Genomic DNA, 15,654 nt, shown 5'->3' on the forward strand with positions numbered 1-15,654 from the left:
ACCCGTCCATTGAATAAGGCCTCAGCGACAACCTCCCCAATTAAGGTGACACTGTCTCTTCCATGGAGGTGAGAGCACGTTGTCATGTCTGTTCCCCTACTGCTAACTCCTGCCGTCTCCAGATGTGCATCACCTTGTTGTGCGAATAGAGATTGGAAATGGTCAGTGAGTGCGGACCACTATATTGTGGTGATATTTGGCTTCCATTGTTGAATGGCATGAGGTTTGTGTCCAGTCCGTGAGCTGTGACAGAGCAGCCTGCTGGTAAAATGTCAGCTATGGTGGGTAAAACTCTGCACTGGCCACCGAGTCGTTCATTTGGGCTCTGGGCAGAAGAATCGTCCATCCTCCTCCCTCACAATTTGGCACGGCGATGAGAAGACGATGGGCTTCCAGGCCTTCCCTGACCATTGTACAGTTCACTTCAGCCCCCAGCCCCCACCTCCCAGCCTGTCCCGGAGGACTGCGAACTTCAATCAGGCATTGATATCCTGTAAAAAGTATTACCACATGGTTTTGTTAACCAAGATTTTTTTTATGTCCTTGCAGAATTGGTTGAGGTAAAAAAGCCAATAAAGATAGGAGAACAAGGTAAATATATTTTTCAATGTTTCAATTGACAGTGTTAAGAAATAATTAAAAGTATGTTTCAGAGTGGCAGTGACTGTGCTGTACCCGACCGAGGCAGGTCGAGGAGACAAAGGGATCATCGGGCCCAGTTGAGAAGGGGAAGGAGTGAGGGGGCAGAAATTACAAAACGAGAAGAGGACAGCAGAGAAGGGGGAAGAATGGGGAGGAGAAGGAAGAGGGATAGAGCGGGCGTAAGGGGTATCTAAGTGGTGATTAGGAGCAGGGTAGGTAGCTGGCCAGGTGGGAATAGGATGGATAAATGGAAGCAGCTGAACAGTCTCTAGGTGATTGTGTTTTCTCTGGTGAAAAATCATCGCGCATATTCCCATGGCCCACTTTCCTGTTTAATGGGGAGTTTGAGATGCGGAAAAAATTGGAATTCCTGCAAAAAAGGGAGGGTGGGAATGTTTGAATTCCAGGTGCCAATTCTCTAGTTGACTGGGTGGCACAGTGGTTAGCACTACTGCATCAGAGCACCAGGGACACGGGTTTGATTCCAGCCTCGGGTGCTGTCTGTGCAGAGTCTGTACGTTCTCCACATGTCTGCGTGGGTTTCCTCCGGGTGCTCCAGTTTCCTCCCACAGTCCCAAAAGATGTGCAGGTTAGGGGGATTGGCCATGTAAAAACTACCCACGGTGGGGTTGCAGGAATAGGACAGCGATTGGGCATGGGTCGGTGCAGACTCGATGGGCCGAGTGGTCTCCTTCTGCACTGTAGGGATTCCATGATTCTATGATGGAGGGCTGGTCAATGGCGTAGTGAGGAGGGGGGGTTGGGGTGAGGGGTGGATTTTGGGGTTGATTTTCACTCCGCACTTTGTGCTGGGGGTGGAGAGTGGTGTGAATTCCGAGGTCGTTAATTCTCACTCAGCTGGATGGAGGTGGAATTACTGCTCTGCCTGCTGGGAAATACAAGCATTAGAAAGAGTGGACATAATGCAATGGGAGCATCTCACAGTCCTTCCCTCACATATATCCCACTCCCCGCAAACACCCAGGGAAAGTTCAACAGGGACAGTTTGGGTGGTATTGAACACCTCCCACTTCCGGCAATGAAGACCAGGGCAGCAGAAACCTTTCTTGGCAGCATTTCGACCCATAATCCAATTGACACCCTCAAGGGCCTCATCTGGCTGTCGCTGATTGAATATCAGTCAGATGGGGTCTTGCTATCCACAGAGGCCACCCAAGAAACCCGGTCAGGCTCGTCAGCGGCATACAAGAGATTGTCTCTCGCTCCTGGGCACTTTGTGATTTTCCTCTTTTCCTACTCTCACCTCTCTCCACTGACACATTGGTAATGTCTGGTGAAGTTCTCGCTGTAATAATGGCAGTGCTGGAGAGCTGCCGAGGCAAGTTCCTGTTTGGAATGTAGTTGCGTTGAGGCTGCTGGAGAAAAACAACAGGCAGTTCCCACCCGTTCTCCAGTCGCTGGAAAAGACCTCAATCACCGACATGGCAGTCTGACCAATGTTATTGTATTTTCTTCCACCCGATGAAGGAGCAGTGCTCCGAAAGCTAATGTCTCCAAACAAACTTGTTGGACTTTATCCTGGTGCTCTTGCTTCTTACTGTTCTCCTTGGTGAATACTGATGCAAATGACTCATTTAGTACCTGACCCATTTCCTCTGGCTCCGCGCATAGATTCCCTCCCCTGTCCTTGAGTGGGCCAACCCTTTCCCTGGCTACCCTCTTGAGCTTTATATACATATAAAACGCCTTGGGATTCTCCTTAATCCTATTTGCCAATGACTTTCCATGCCCCCTTTTTACAATTACATTGATCTTGTACCAGAGATACCTAAAGATTGGATTGAAAATCGACATTATTATCTAAGAACACAGTGGTACAATATTGGGCTCTGTAGCTCTTGTCGTTTTGTGGGTCACTTTGGTGTCTGTCTCAGGTACGTGTGACTGGTGTGGTTTGTCCTCGTTGCCATCTTGATGAGGGCATTAATGCAGGTGTCAGGAGAGTTGGCTGGAAGTTGTGGGGAGATTGAGATGTCAGCCAGATTGTGCTTTTCAGCAGCACTCCCATTTTCAAACTCGGGCTCTAGCCTCAGATTCTCTTAACCACACACACAGAAATCCCTCACTGCTCGGCAGTGTTATTTGAAATGATCAACAAATGTTTGGTTAGTTGCTGATGAATTTCTTCAGTTGATTTGAGTTTGTGGAAATGCTGCGTGTTTGGAGGGATTGTGTAAGTTGCTGAAGTTTGGAGCTGGTGATGCTGCATGTGGAGGAGGTGTTTGCTGTGATGTCAGGGGTCCTGTGTGCCCCACTCACTCCCACCCAAGGGTGTTTTATCCACAATCCTCCTTGGGCTGCAGAATGGGACCGAGGTGGAGCGAGTCAGCAGAGAACAGGTGGAAGTGTCCAAGCAGGAGGAGAAGGATTAGTGAGAGTAGGGCTCTCGCAGGAGAATCTATCTACCGTGGGTCTTCGGAGAGAATTTCACTGAAGTCCACCTGAACCAATGTGTGTGTGCCATCTGTGCTGTATGAAGATTGTATTTACTGAACTCAGACACCTATTGGAACCAGACCTACAGCCTCAGAGTGGGGTAAGGGCAGCGCGGGCAGTGACTGTGCGGGGAACAATGCCCCTGAATGTCTTCATGTTGGGGTCCATTTGGACTGGGGCAGGTGAGATATGTAACAGCTCCCAGTGCAGCATCCACTGCTGCATCCCACAAGTAACAGACGCTGTTACGTATACCGGGTGGGGGGGGAGAAGATCATAGATCATAGAATTTACAGTGCAGAAGGAGGCCATTCAGCCCATCGAGTCTGCACCGGCTCTTGGAAAGAGCACCCTACCCAAGGTCAACACCTCCACCCTATCCCCATAACCCAGTAACCCCACCCAACACTAAGGGCAATTTCTTGGACACTAAGGGCAATTTTATCATGGCCAATCCACCTAACCTGCACATCTTTGGACTGTGGAAGGAAACCGGAGCACCCGGAGGAAACCCACGCACACACGGGGAGGATGTGCAGACTCCGCACAGACAGTGACCCAAGCCGGAATCAAACCTGGGACCCTGGAGCTGTGAAGCAATTGTGCTATCCACAATGCTACCGTGCTGCCCAGAGTTCATTGTGTTGCCTTACTTATTTATGTTATTCAGCACGGTAGTTTTATGCAGCACGGTAGCACAGTGGTTAGCACTATGGCTTCACAGTGCCAATCGTGTTATTCACCCGGGGGTAACACGGACTGCAACAGGATGCAGATGAATTGTAAAGCAGACACCAAACGTAGGCGTTGGTTCAATACGATTTATTGAACTTCTGTAACAATGCACACAGCTGGCTGTGTATTGACACTCGACTACTCTCAGTGTACTAACTCTAACTTACTAGACCAGGCTGGCTCTGAGCCACGTGTAGAAGGTGCTGACTGATATATACACCCTGACTGTCACTACAGTTGTCACCAGTGGAAAGAGGCGGAGTGCTGATGCCTCGTGTGTTTTATAGTTGGAAGCCCCCCTCTGGTGTTCTGTCTGGTGATTGGTTGTGTTCTGCCCTGTATGTTGATTGGCTAACCTGGGTGTCTATCACTGCCTGTTCTTACCTCATAATGTGCATGGGTGCGTATTATGACATCCCCCCTTTTGAAAAAAAAATTGTCGGTTGCTTGGAGCATATACGACATATTTACAGATATAACTATTTACAGCAAATGGCGACTGAATGTATATGTACATGTAAGGTGTCTAGCGTGCAGGTACAGAACAATATCTACCACGGAAATATTTATAAGTCCAATCTCTGGGGCTGGCATCAAATCCTTGTCGCCCGCCTGAGAGTTGAAGGTGGGGACGACGGCGCCTTGACAGGCGGGATTGCAGCCAGATTGGTGGCCTCGTGGAGCGAGGTGTCCGGAAAAGGCATAACGACAGCTGGGAACCTGAGATCCGGTGGTGGGCAGGCAAGTTTGCGCAGTGCCCTTCTGTTGCGCCTGACAATGGATCCATCAGCCATGCGAACCACGAACGACCTGGGAGCAGCCTGTCGAAGAACAACCGCTGGGGCTGACCAGCCTACACCAGGCAACTTGATGTGAACAGCATCTTCCAGAGAGAGCACAGGCAAATTAATAGCATGAGCATCGTATGTCAGCTTTTGCCGGTTTCTGAGTTGCTGCACCTTTTGCAGCACTGGGAGGTGATCCAGGTCTGGTAAGTGTATGGCCGGAACAGTCGTCCGCAGGTCTCTATTCATGAGGAGTTGTGCCGGAGACATACCGGTGGACAGAGGGGTTGCCCTGGTTAAAGTCAGAAGCTGAGTCTGCAGAATCCACGTTGAGGATGGGTAGGCGTGTTGCTGAATTTGAGGAGGCCTTGTCATACATGGCAATGATGCCCATACGATATGGGGACTCCAGGCAGTCATCCTCTGGATCCGTGGTGTTACGAGGTTCCGAATCCAGCAGCCCTTGCTGCACACTTCAAATGTGTTTGCGTTAGAACTGGGATCGCTGGCCCACGATCGGAGGTGCAGACCTGCACAAGGCTGCATAATGGCCAGGCTTCCCACAATTTAAACATCACCTGCCTCTTGCAAGGCATTGCTGCTTTAAGTGGCCGAGGTCACAGTTCGGGCACGTCATGACGTTGACGTCGTAACGCTCCGTGCGTCGTCGCACATGCGCAGTGCGGTCACCCGTCGCTCGCACCTGCGCAGTGCGGTCTTCGGCCGCTTCGTTCCCCGTCTGTGGTGCGCATGCGTGGGACCCTGGGAAAAGTGCGCGAAATGGCCGCCTTCATCGATGCTAAGGGGCCGCATTGGCCTGTACACTCTCTGCCTCGTGGGAGGCAAGTTGGTCCTGTCCTGCCAATTTAAGGTGGGAGTAGCGACTTTTCACCTGTTCATGCACTTTCCACGTCTCGATGGCTACTGGCAGGGTCATGTTTTTTTTTTAGGTGCTGCTCCCGCAGGGCGTCGGAGTGGACCCCAAACACGATCTGATCCCTGATGAGGGAATCAGCGATGTCACCGTAGTTGCAGGATTGCGCTAATATGCGGAGAGGAGTTAGAAAGGATTAGAAAGGCTCATCCTTACCCTGAAGGCGTTGATAGAAGACATAGCGCTCAAAGCTCTCGTCCGTTTCGACTTCACAGTGACTGTCAAATTTGGCCAACACGGTCTGGAACTTGGTCTTGTCGTCGCCGTCGGCAAAAGTGAGCGAATTGAAAATTTGAATGACCTGGTCCCCTGCAGTCGATAGGAGCAGCGCGATTTTTCTGGCATCGGACGCATCCTCGAGGCCCGAGGTCTCAATGTAGAGACTGAATTTCTGCTTGAAGACCCGCCAGTTGGCACCGAGATTTCCGGCGATCCGGAGCGGTGGAGGGGCCTGGATCTTCTCCATGCCGCTGGAAGGCACTTGCTGGTCGTCACGGAATTATTGAAGGTAAATTACTGAGATGAAGTAGACTCCTGGTATCATGTCGTGTTATTCACCCTGGGGTAACACGGACTGCAACAGGATGTAGATAAACGGTAAAGCATACACCAAACGTAGGCGTTGGTTCAATACGATTTATTGAACTTCTGTAACAATGCACACATCTGGCTGTGGGTTGACACTCTACTATTCTAAATGTACTAACTCTAACTTACTAGACCAGGCTAGCTCTGAGCCATACGTAGAAGGTGCTGACTGATATATACACCCTGACTGTCAGTATAGTTGTCATCAGTGGAAAGAGGCGGAGTGCTGATGCCTCGTGTGTTTTATAGTTGGAAGCCCCCCTCTGGTGTTCTGTCTGGTGATTGGTTGTGTTCTGTCCGGTATGTTGATTGGCTAACTTGGGTATCTGTCACTGCCTGTTTTTATCTTATGATGTGCATGGGTGCATTTAATGACACCAGGGTCCCAGGTTCGATTCCCGGCTTGGGTCACTGTCTGTGCGGAGTCTGCATGTTCCCCCCCCCCGTGTCTGCGGGGGTTTCCTCCGGGTGCTCCGGTTTTCTCCCACAAGTCACGAAAGACGTGCTGTTAGGTGAATTGGCCATTCTGAATTCTCCCTCAGTGCACCCGAACAGGCACCGGAGTGTGGCGACTAGGGGATTTTCACAGTAACTTCATTGCAGTGTTAATGTGAGCCTACTTGTGACTATAGAGTTTATTATTATTCATTCAAGGGACGTGAATGTCGCTGGGTAGGAAAGCATTCATTTCCCATTCCTGATTGCCGTTGTTAAGGTGATGGTGAGGTTGCTAGTTGAAACGCTGCAGTCCATTTGCTGTGAATGAAAGTCACCACAGTCCCATGGGACCATGGGCCTCACTCCCATCTGAGAAAAAGCTGACCGGTGGTGATTTAACCTGAGGGGCACCACAGCTCAGACGAGGGGCAAGGGTGAGAAGGTGAGAACAATCTCAGCCGGTACGGGAATTGAACCCAGTTTGTTGGCATCAGTAGACCCAAGGTGAATTTAAAGAGGGAGTTCAAGGATACGATATTATAAAATAGGAGCAACGATAAGTTCAAACTTGCTTCACCATTCTATGTGACCATTGTTGATCTGTCTGTGTTTCAAATTCAGCATATCCATCTACCTCGATAACCTTTGATTCCCTTGGCTGACAAGAATGTATCTACCTCCGCCTTAAAAATATTCAATGACCCCCCCCCCCCCCCACCCAGTGACAGTGAAGGGACAGCAGTATTGATCCAAGTCAGGGTGGTGTGTGACTTGAATGTGGTGGTGTTCCCATGCTCCTGCAATCCACGTTGTTCTATGTGGTGCAAGTTGTAGGTTTAAAGGGGGACTATCGAAGAATTCTTGGCGTGTTGCTCCAGTGCATCCTGCAGTTGGTGCACACAGCTGCCACTGTGCAACGGTGATGAAGGGAACAAATATTTATGCTGGTCAATTGAGTTTCAATCAGGTGGACTGTTTGACCTGGATTTTGGCAAGCATTGAGTGTTGTTGGAGCTGCACTTACCCAGGCAAGTGGAGAGTATTTTATCCCACTTCCGACTTATGCATTGTGGTGGTAAGAGTTCTGAGCCATGAACTGCTGTTGTGGTCATAGTGTTCACATGGATGATCCAGTTTAATCCCTGGTCAAAGGTAACTCCTTAGAATGTTGACAGTAATGTGTTCAGTAGCGGTAATGCCGTGGAATGCCAATGGGAAAAAGTCACTGCCTGGCACTTCATAGAATCATAGAATCCTTACAGTAATGAAAGAGGCCATTCAGCTCATCAATCTGCACCAACCCTTTGAAAGACCACCCTACCGAGGCCCTATCCCCCACCCTATAACTTCACTCTAAGGGGCAATTTAGCTTGTCCAATGCATCTAATCTGCACATCTTCAGACTGTGAGAGGAAGCCAGAGCACCCGGAGGAAACCCTCGCAGGCACAGGGAGAACGTGCAGACTCCACACAGACAGTGACCCCAGTTGGGAAAGGAGCCCGGGTCGCTGATGCTGAGAGGCAACAGTGGGCTAACCGCAGTGCCACCGTGCCAGCCACTTGCTCGCCTGTCTATTGTCCAGGTCTCGCTGCCAATGGACACGGACTGCTTCAGTATTTTAGGAACTGTAAAAAGTACCAATCACTACAATAATCACAAACATCTCACTTCTGATCTTATGTTGGAGGGAAGGTCATTGATGAAGAAGCTGAACATGCTTGGAAATCCTGTAACAAAAAGTTGTGGGATTATTGAGGGATCCTGCAGCAATTTCCTGGGAAGGTTGAGCTCCAATATGGTGACCTGCCGTCTCTTCCATGGACATAAGAACATGCAGCCATGTCTGTCCCCTACTGCTTGTTCCTGTAGCCTCCAGGTGTGGATCACCTTGCTCTACAAGAGAGATTAAAATATGTCAGTGAGTGTCAAGCAACGTACTTAGGTTCACCATGAAGGCCCCGCCTTCTCAACCTTGCCTCTCGCCTGATCCTCAGGTTAAATCACTACCAGTCAGATCTCCCCCTCAAAGGGGACAGCAGCCTATGGTCATCTGGGACTATGGCGACTTTACCTTTCCTGGGATGATAGGCCTCACAGCTGAATAGCAGGTAGTGTGGGTGAAGGCTGGGAGATACGGATGTGCAGTTTGCTAAAGAATAGCCTCCTCTGAAATTTGTGAAAAATAGTATGAAAGTAGCTCATTTTGTTCACCAATATATTTTTATTATATTTATGCAGAATTGGTGGAGGTACAGAAGTCAAAAAAAAAAATATTGCCAGGTAAATATCCAGCACGATTGAGTGATTTGCTAACTTGCTGATTTGGAATGTACAATAACTTCAGTTGATTCGTCTGCATTTGATTATCATAGATTATCATAGAATTTACAGTGCAGAAACAGGCCATTCGGCCCATCGAGTCTGCACCGGCTCTTGGAAAGAGCACCCTACCCAAGGTCAACACCTCCACCCTATCCCCATAACCCAGTAACCCCACCCAACACTAAGGGCAATTTGGACACTAAGGGCAATTTATCACGGCCAATCCACCTAACCTACGCATCTTTGGACTGTGGGAGGAAACCGGAGCACCCGGAGGAAACCCACGCACACACGGGGAGGATGTGCAGACTCCGTACATATTCAATGCTTAATTGCAACTGCATTAAGGGAATGATTAAAATTAAGTTGCAGAGTTGCAGTAACTCATTTACAGGATGTGCACGCCGCTGGTGAGGTTGGCATTTATTGCCACCCCTAGTTGCCCTTGAGAAGATGGTCGGGAGCTTCCACCTTGAACCGCTGTGTACCAATCCTGAGAAGTAGGTACACCCACTGTGCTGCTGGAGGGAATTCGAGGATTTTGACCCAGCGACAGTGAAGGAACGGCGATATATTTCCTAGTCAGAGTGGTGAGTGACTTGGAGGGGAACCTCCAGTTGGTGGGGTTCCCAGGTATCTGCTGCTCTTGTCCTTCTAGATGGTAGTGGTCGTGGGTTTGGAAGGTGCTGTCTGAGGAACCTTGGTGAGTTACTGCAGGGCATCTTGTAGATGGTACACACGGCTGCCACTGTTCGTCGGTGGTGGAGGGTTGTAATGGATGGTGTTGAGCTTCTTGAGTGTTGTTGGAGCTGCGCTCATCCAGGCAAGTGGAGAGTATTCCATCACACTCCTGACTTGTGCCTTGTAGATGGTGGATAGGATTTGGGAAGTCAGAAGGTGAGTTACTCACCGCAGGATTCCATCCCTTTGACCTGCCCTGGTAGCTACAGTATTAATGTGGCTAGTTCAGTTCAGTTTCTGATCAATGGTAACCCCCATGATGTTGAGTGTGGGGGTTCAATGATGATAATGACATCGAATGTCAAGGGGCGATGGGTAGATCCTATCTTGCTGGAGATGGCCATAGCCTGGTGCTTGTGTGGCACAGACCTGCCAATATTCAGCACAAGCCGGAACAGTGTCCGGATCAGGTTGCATTTGGACATGAGCTGCTTCATTATCTGAGGAGTCAGAAATGGTGCTGAACATTATGCATATGTTTATTGACTAAAGAAGCAAGCGGTAGGAAGGATAAAGATTTATTTTACTTTCAAATATTGTCTGCCCACGGCAGTAACTATCTACAATCACAGTCCCCGTTGGGACAACAAACGTGGCAGTCCCTGCTCGATTTTACGAGCCCCAGCTTAGTGGGCCTCCACCCATGTGCGGGCGTACTCCACAAGCCCCACGGGGAGATTGATGACGGTTTCCCCGGAAGGTTATGACAATATGGTAACGCCTTTGAATGTCATGGGGACATTGTCATTGTCTGGCGCTTGTATGCCACAAATGTCACTTGTCACTTATCAGCCCACCCTGAATATAGTCCAGATCTTGCTGCATAGGGACAGGGAGTGCTTCAATATCTGAGGAGTTGAGAATGGTGCTGAACACTGAGCAGCATTATCGAACATTCTTAATCCTGATCATGTGTTGGAGGGTCAGTCATTGATGAAGTAGTTGGAGATGATTGTGCCCAGGACATTGCCCTGGGGAACATCTGAAGAAATAACCTGTGACAATTGGGCACCGTCAGCCTAAACATTTTCCTTTGTACGAGATATGACTTCAAAGAGTGGAGAGTTCCTCCTGATTCACATTGTCTCAATTCTGCCTCAATACCAAACTCACTCAATCCTTGCTGAAATCATTCTGGGCGTTCCTACACCACTTGAATTGCAGCAGTCGAAGAAGACCGCTCACCATCACCTGCTCAGGGGCAATTAGGGATGGGGAACAAAACCTGGGCTTATCAGAAAGTCTTGGATTTCAACGATGAATAAGAAAAGGGATTGGGTTGTGGTGGGGGAAGGGACTGAGTGAGAGATGCAAACTCATAGCCTCTGCAGCTTGGGAATAAGAAGAGATCATTAGACGAGGGAGAAGGTAGATGTGGAAAGTGAGACTACAGTGTCATTTTCTATATAGTCCAAACCCTGCCACTGACCATTGCCTCTTCAACAGCCACTTTAATGGCCGCTGTTATGACCCCAGTTGATGTTCTAACTGGACGAAAGATTCCAGAATGGAATCCTGACTCAAAAGACTGTGGGCGAGTTTTGTGAGGGCCATGAAGAATCCAGCACAAGTTTGTAGAGTCAGACAGAAAGTAACTTTATTTACAACAATATGTCCACAGCAGCAGTTGTTCACCACTGCTTCCTTCTCCAGCCGGTACCACACTGGCCAGCTCTATTTATACAGCTGCAACTAGTAATGATTGACTTCCTCCATTTAGGGGAGCTCCTGGGCGGGATTCACCGATTGCCAACGCCAAAATCGCATTCAGCGATCGGCCGGAGAATCCAATTTTACGCCGAGGGGGTGGGGGGGCGTTTTTCCGATGCTCCGCCCCCTTAAAAACAGCATACTCGAGGAGTACGCCGCACGCCATTGGGACGGCCTCAAATCGTCAGCTGAGGCCATCGCCCGATGCTCCGCCCCGATGGGCCGACTTCCCGACGGGATCGGTCGCCTGTTCTCACAATTTTCGGAAACCTGCTGTGGCGGCTGCGGACTGTGTCCAGCGCCACCACAGTCGGGGATGGGGGGGTGCATGGGGGGGGGGGAGCCGTTCCGCTGGCAGGGGGGGCTTCAGCATGGGCTGGGGCGACTGGTCCATGGGTGGTCCGGGGCTGGCGAGGGGGTTTACAGAGAGGCAGTTTATGGCAGGTCGGGTCCACGTGTGGCCAGCACCGTGTTGCACAGCGCGACTGCTGCCATGCGCATGCACGGCTACAGGACCGGCCATTCTCCATCCGCATCGACAGGTACAGCCGGGCTCGACGTGGTGTGGCTGCTAGCCCCCTACCGGGCGGAGCGTCGGTGCAAGGCGCGGCGCCGGCGTTTTGGTTGTAAGACCAGACACATCGTCCGGACACAGCCGATGTCAGTGCGTTCCAGATCGCACGGACAGTAAACACCGTTTGCTGATCATTAGCGGGCCCGACCCCGCATTCCCCGGGGCCTCCGTGGCTCTCCGCCTCCGATGGGCCGGATTCCCGATGGCGAGGTTCACTTGCGCCTTTAAAAATCATGAAACCAACATTGTGGCTGATGAGGGAGAGACAGGGGATAACGGAAGCATCCAGCCATAGTGTGCTGACAGTTGGGCCGCTGGCCGGGGGGGCTTCTACCAGGGCCGGGGGGAGTAGTGGGAGGGTGGCCAGGAGGCGGGCTGTGGGGTCGGGGTGGACGGGCACGGAACACCATTGCCGCAGCCGGCAAGACAGCCATGCAGCTGCGCACACCACTGACCGACCGCTGTGAACTTAGGGCCAGGGGACGTATGCCCCCCCCCCCCCCCCCCCGCCCACTCCAGGCTAGCCCCCCAGGTGCCCTCTGGCCCCAGCCGATACTGGATGCATGCGCTCCAACACAACCAGTGCCAGCTTGTTGGCTGGGATGGTGTGTGTGGCGAGGGAAGTGTGTGTATGCGGCTGCAGCTTGTCGGTTTCCTGAGTGTTTGTCACAGACTCAGTGAATCCCGCACCGTTTCTCATTGGAATCGATTGTGTTCCATGTGGTGCACACGGTGCTAGCCCCGCCACAGTCACCGAATTCGTCCAGCTGCGGCGCCGGCTTTGCTGTGGTGGAAGTCCACGAATCCTGCCAAGCTTCAACACTTAGTCTCAGGAACGGGGTATACAGCCAGGTAACTTATACTTTTTGAATAAAATGCGGAGGAACAGGGCCACCAGACCACTAATTTGTTTTAACATCAAGAAAAAATATTTACTAAATATGGAAAAGTGGGATTGTAATGCAATGCTCTTTTACCCCACCTCCCTCGCTTCACAATTACACACAGAATGTAAGGTTAATGTGGATACATAGATACCTGGAAGATAGGAGCAGGAGGAGGCCTTTTGGCCCTTCGAGCCTGCTCCGCCATTCATCACCATCATGGCTGATCATCCAACTCAATAGCCTAATCCTGCTTTCTCCCCATAGCCTTTGATCCCATTCTCCCCAAGTGCTATGTCCAGCCACCTCTTGAAAATATTCAAAGATTTAGCATCAACAACTCCTGTGGTAATGAATTCCACAGGCTCACCACTCTTTGTGTGAAGAAATGTCTCCTTATCTCTGTCCGAAATGGTTTACCCTGAATCCTCAGACTGTGACCCCTGGTTCTGGACACACCCACCATTGGTAACATCTACCCTGTCTGGTCCCATTAAAATTTTATAAGTCTCCGTGAGATCCCCCCTCATTCTCCTGATGGTGAAGCATTTCTTAAGCTTCAGTAACACTGTGCCTTTAAACACAAAACATGCCTCTGGTTCAATATGCAACAGTCAAGAAAGCCCAACAACGTCTCTACTTCCTACGGAAGCTAAAGAAATTTGGCATGTCTGCATCGGCTCTCACAAACTTCTACAGATGTACCATAGAGAGCATCCTATCCGGCTGCATCACAGTTTGGTACGGCAACTGCTCGGTCCAAGATCGCAGGAAACTGCAGAGTGTGGTGAACTCAGCCCAACGCATCACACAAGCTTGCCACCCCCACATTGATTCTGTCTACATCTCCCACTGCCTCAGGAAGGCAGACAGCATTGTGAGAGACCCCTCCCACCCAGGCTTTGCCTTCTTCCAGACCCTTCCATCAGGCAGAAGGTACAGAAGTCTGAAGACCCGCACATCCAGACATAAGAACAGCTTCTTCCCCCAGCTACCAGACTCCTCAACGACTCCCCCTCGGACTGATCTGTTCCCTGTAAGAACACTATTCACGACGCCCTATGCTGCTCTTGCTCATGTATTTGCTTTGTTTGGCGCCTTGTTCCACACTGCAACCAATCACTGTTTTGTCGATGTACCATTTGTCAATGTTCTCTGTTGATTATTCTTTTGTCTACTGTGTACGTATTGTGTACGTTCCCTCAGCCGCAGAAAAATACTTTTCACTGTACTTCGGTACATGTGACAATAAATCAAATCAAATCAAAATCAAATCAAAATATGCCCTCCACTCTGAACCTCAAGTGAATGTCTGTGGAGTTCGCCTCAGAATACCCCTAAATGATTGTTACGTCAGAGTTTCCAAACTCCACTTTTCCAAAGAAAATGAAAAGCCTTGTTGAAAATAATGCTTTCTGTGAGCAGTTTTCATTCTATCCAGGCTTTCCGAATGACACTTTTAAACAAAGCTCCTGCTTTGTGAATCTTTGTGAACAGCAAATCCAGTCCAGATTTTACACAAACCCTTCCAGGATTTCTTTGTCTTGACTGCTGTACAAACTGTTCACAATTGCTTTAACACACGATTCCCAAACTCTGGTAAAATGGCATCAAACATTCAATTTATCTCTGAAGTCTCTGTCCCACTTCACATCCGGTTACTGCAATTGTCACTTTAACTCAGAACCTTTTGTCTACTGTTCCTTGAATTCTTCTGAACAATACCTTTGAACTTGTTATCTTAACTGTAGTTGTCTTCAGATATTCTTTCTGTTCCAATTCCCTGGTTATCCGGATTGTATCATGTTCCTTATGAAGCCTGTATCTTTGTAAAACCCTTGTCCTGTCCTTGGCTTCACCAGGACATTTTTGGACAGCATGGTAGCAGAGTGGTTAGCACAATTGCTTCACAGCTCCAGGTTCCCAGGTTCGATTCCCGGCTGGGTCACTGTCTGTGCGGAGTCTGCACGTTCTCCCTGTGTGTGCGTGGGTTTCCTCCGGGTGCTCCGGTTTCCTCCCACAGTCCAAAGTTGCGCAGGTTAGGTGGATTGGCCATGCTAAATTGCCCTTAGTGTCCAAAATTGCCCTTAGTGTTAGGTGGGGTTGCTGGGTTATGGAGATAGGGTGGGAGTGTGGGCTTGGGTAGGGTGCTCTTTCGAAGAGCCGGTGCAGACTCGATGGGCCGAATGGCCTCCTTCTGCACTGTAAATTCTATGACACCTGATATCCTCCCTTGCAGCAGAGTGCCCCATCTGCAGCTGGTGAAATGTCTGTGGTGGTGGGAAAAGCCCTTAATCGACCACCGAGTAGTTTTATTAGCTCTGCACAGAAGGGCCATCCTCCTCCTTCCTCACTGCTGGCAAAATGGCTTGGTGATGGGATGTCCGCTGCCCCAGACTTCCCTCGTCTTTTCCCAGCGAGTTCCGTACCCGAGCCCCCACCTCCCAGCCTGTCCCTGAGGGCTGCTAGCACCAAGCCAATATCTGCAATTTGTAAAAATGATCACGACAGCAGATGTTTTTGTTAACAAACATATTTTTCTCCTGCAGAATTGGTTGAGATAAAGCCAAAAGCAAGTGTAATGCCAGGTAAATATAAAGGCCAGCTGCTGACTTGATAGTTTAAACTTATGTTTGATAACTCCTGTTGATTCATTTGCATCTTATTTTCAGTCGGTAAAAAAATAACGTTGTGAAATAATTAACAGTAAGTTTCAGAGTTGCAGTGACTGCTGTACCCGGTTGGAGCAAGTTGAGAAGACAAAAGGATGATTGGGCCTCGGTGAGGAGGGGAAGGAGTGAGGGGACAGAAAGGATGAAATGGGCGGAGGACAGGAGAGAAGA

At 49.8% G+C, this 15,654-nt stretch overlaps 1 protein-coding gene across 9 annotated transcripts in view; it reads left to right on the forward strand.

Annotated features, from left to right (window-relative positions):
* Nucleotides 1-15,654, forward strand: part of LOC140421308 (uncharacterized) — an 834,768-nt gene that overhangs the window by 629,216 nt on the left and 189,898 nt on the right. For all 9 annotated transcript variants that reach the window (XM_072505936.1, XM_072505941.1, XM_072505940.1 and 6 more), the window contains one exon: nucleotides 15,361-15,399. In XM_072505936.1, coding sequence (XP_072362037.1) covers nucleotides 15,361-15,399 — 39 coding nt within the window. The remainder of the gene's footprint in view (nucleotides 1-15,360; nucleotides 15,400-15,654) is intronic.

This window comes from Scyliorhinus torazame, chromosome 5 (genome assembly GCF_047496885.1).
Source record: "Scyliorhinus torazame isolate Kashiwa2021f chromosome 5, sScyTor2.1, whole genome shotgun sequence".
Classification (NCBI taxonomy): domain Eukaryota; kingdom Metazoa; phylum Chordata; class Chondrichthyes; order Carcharhiniformes; family Scyliorhinidae; genus Scyliorhinus; species Scyliorhinus torazame.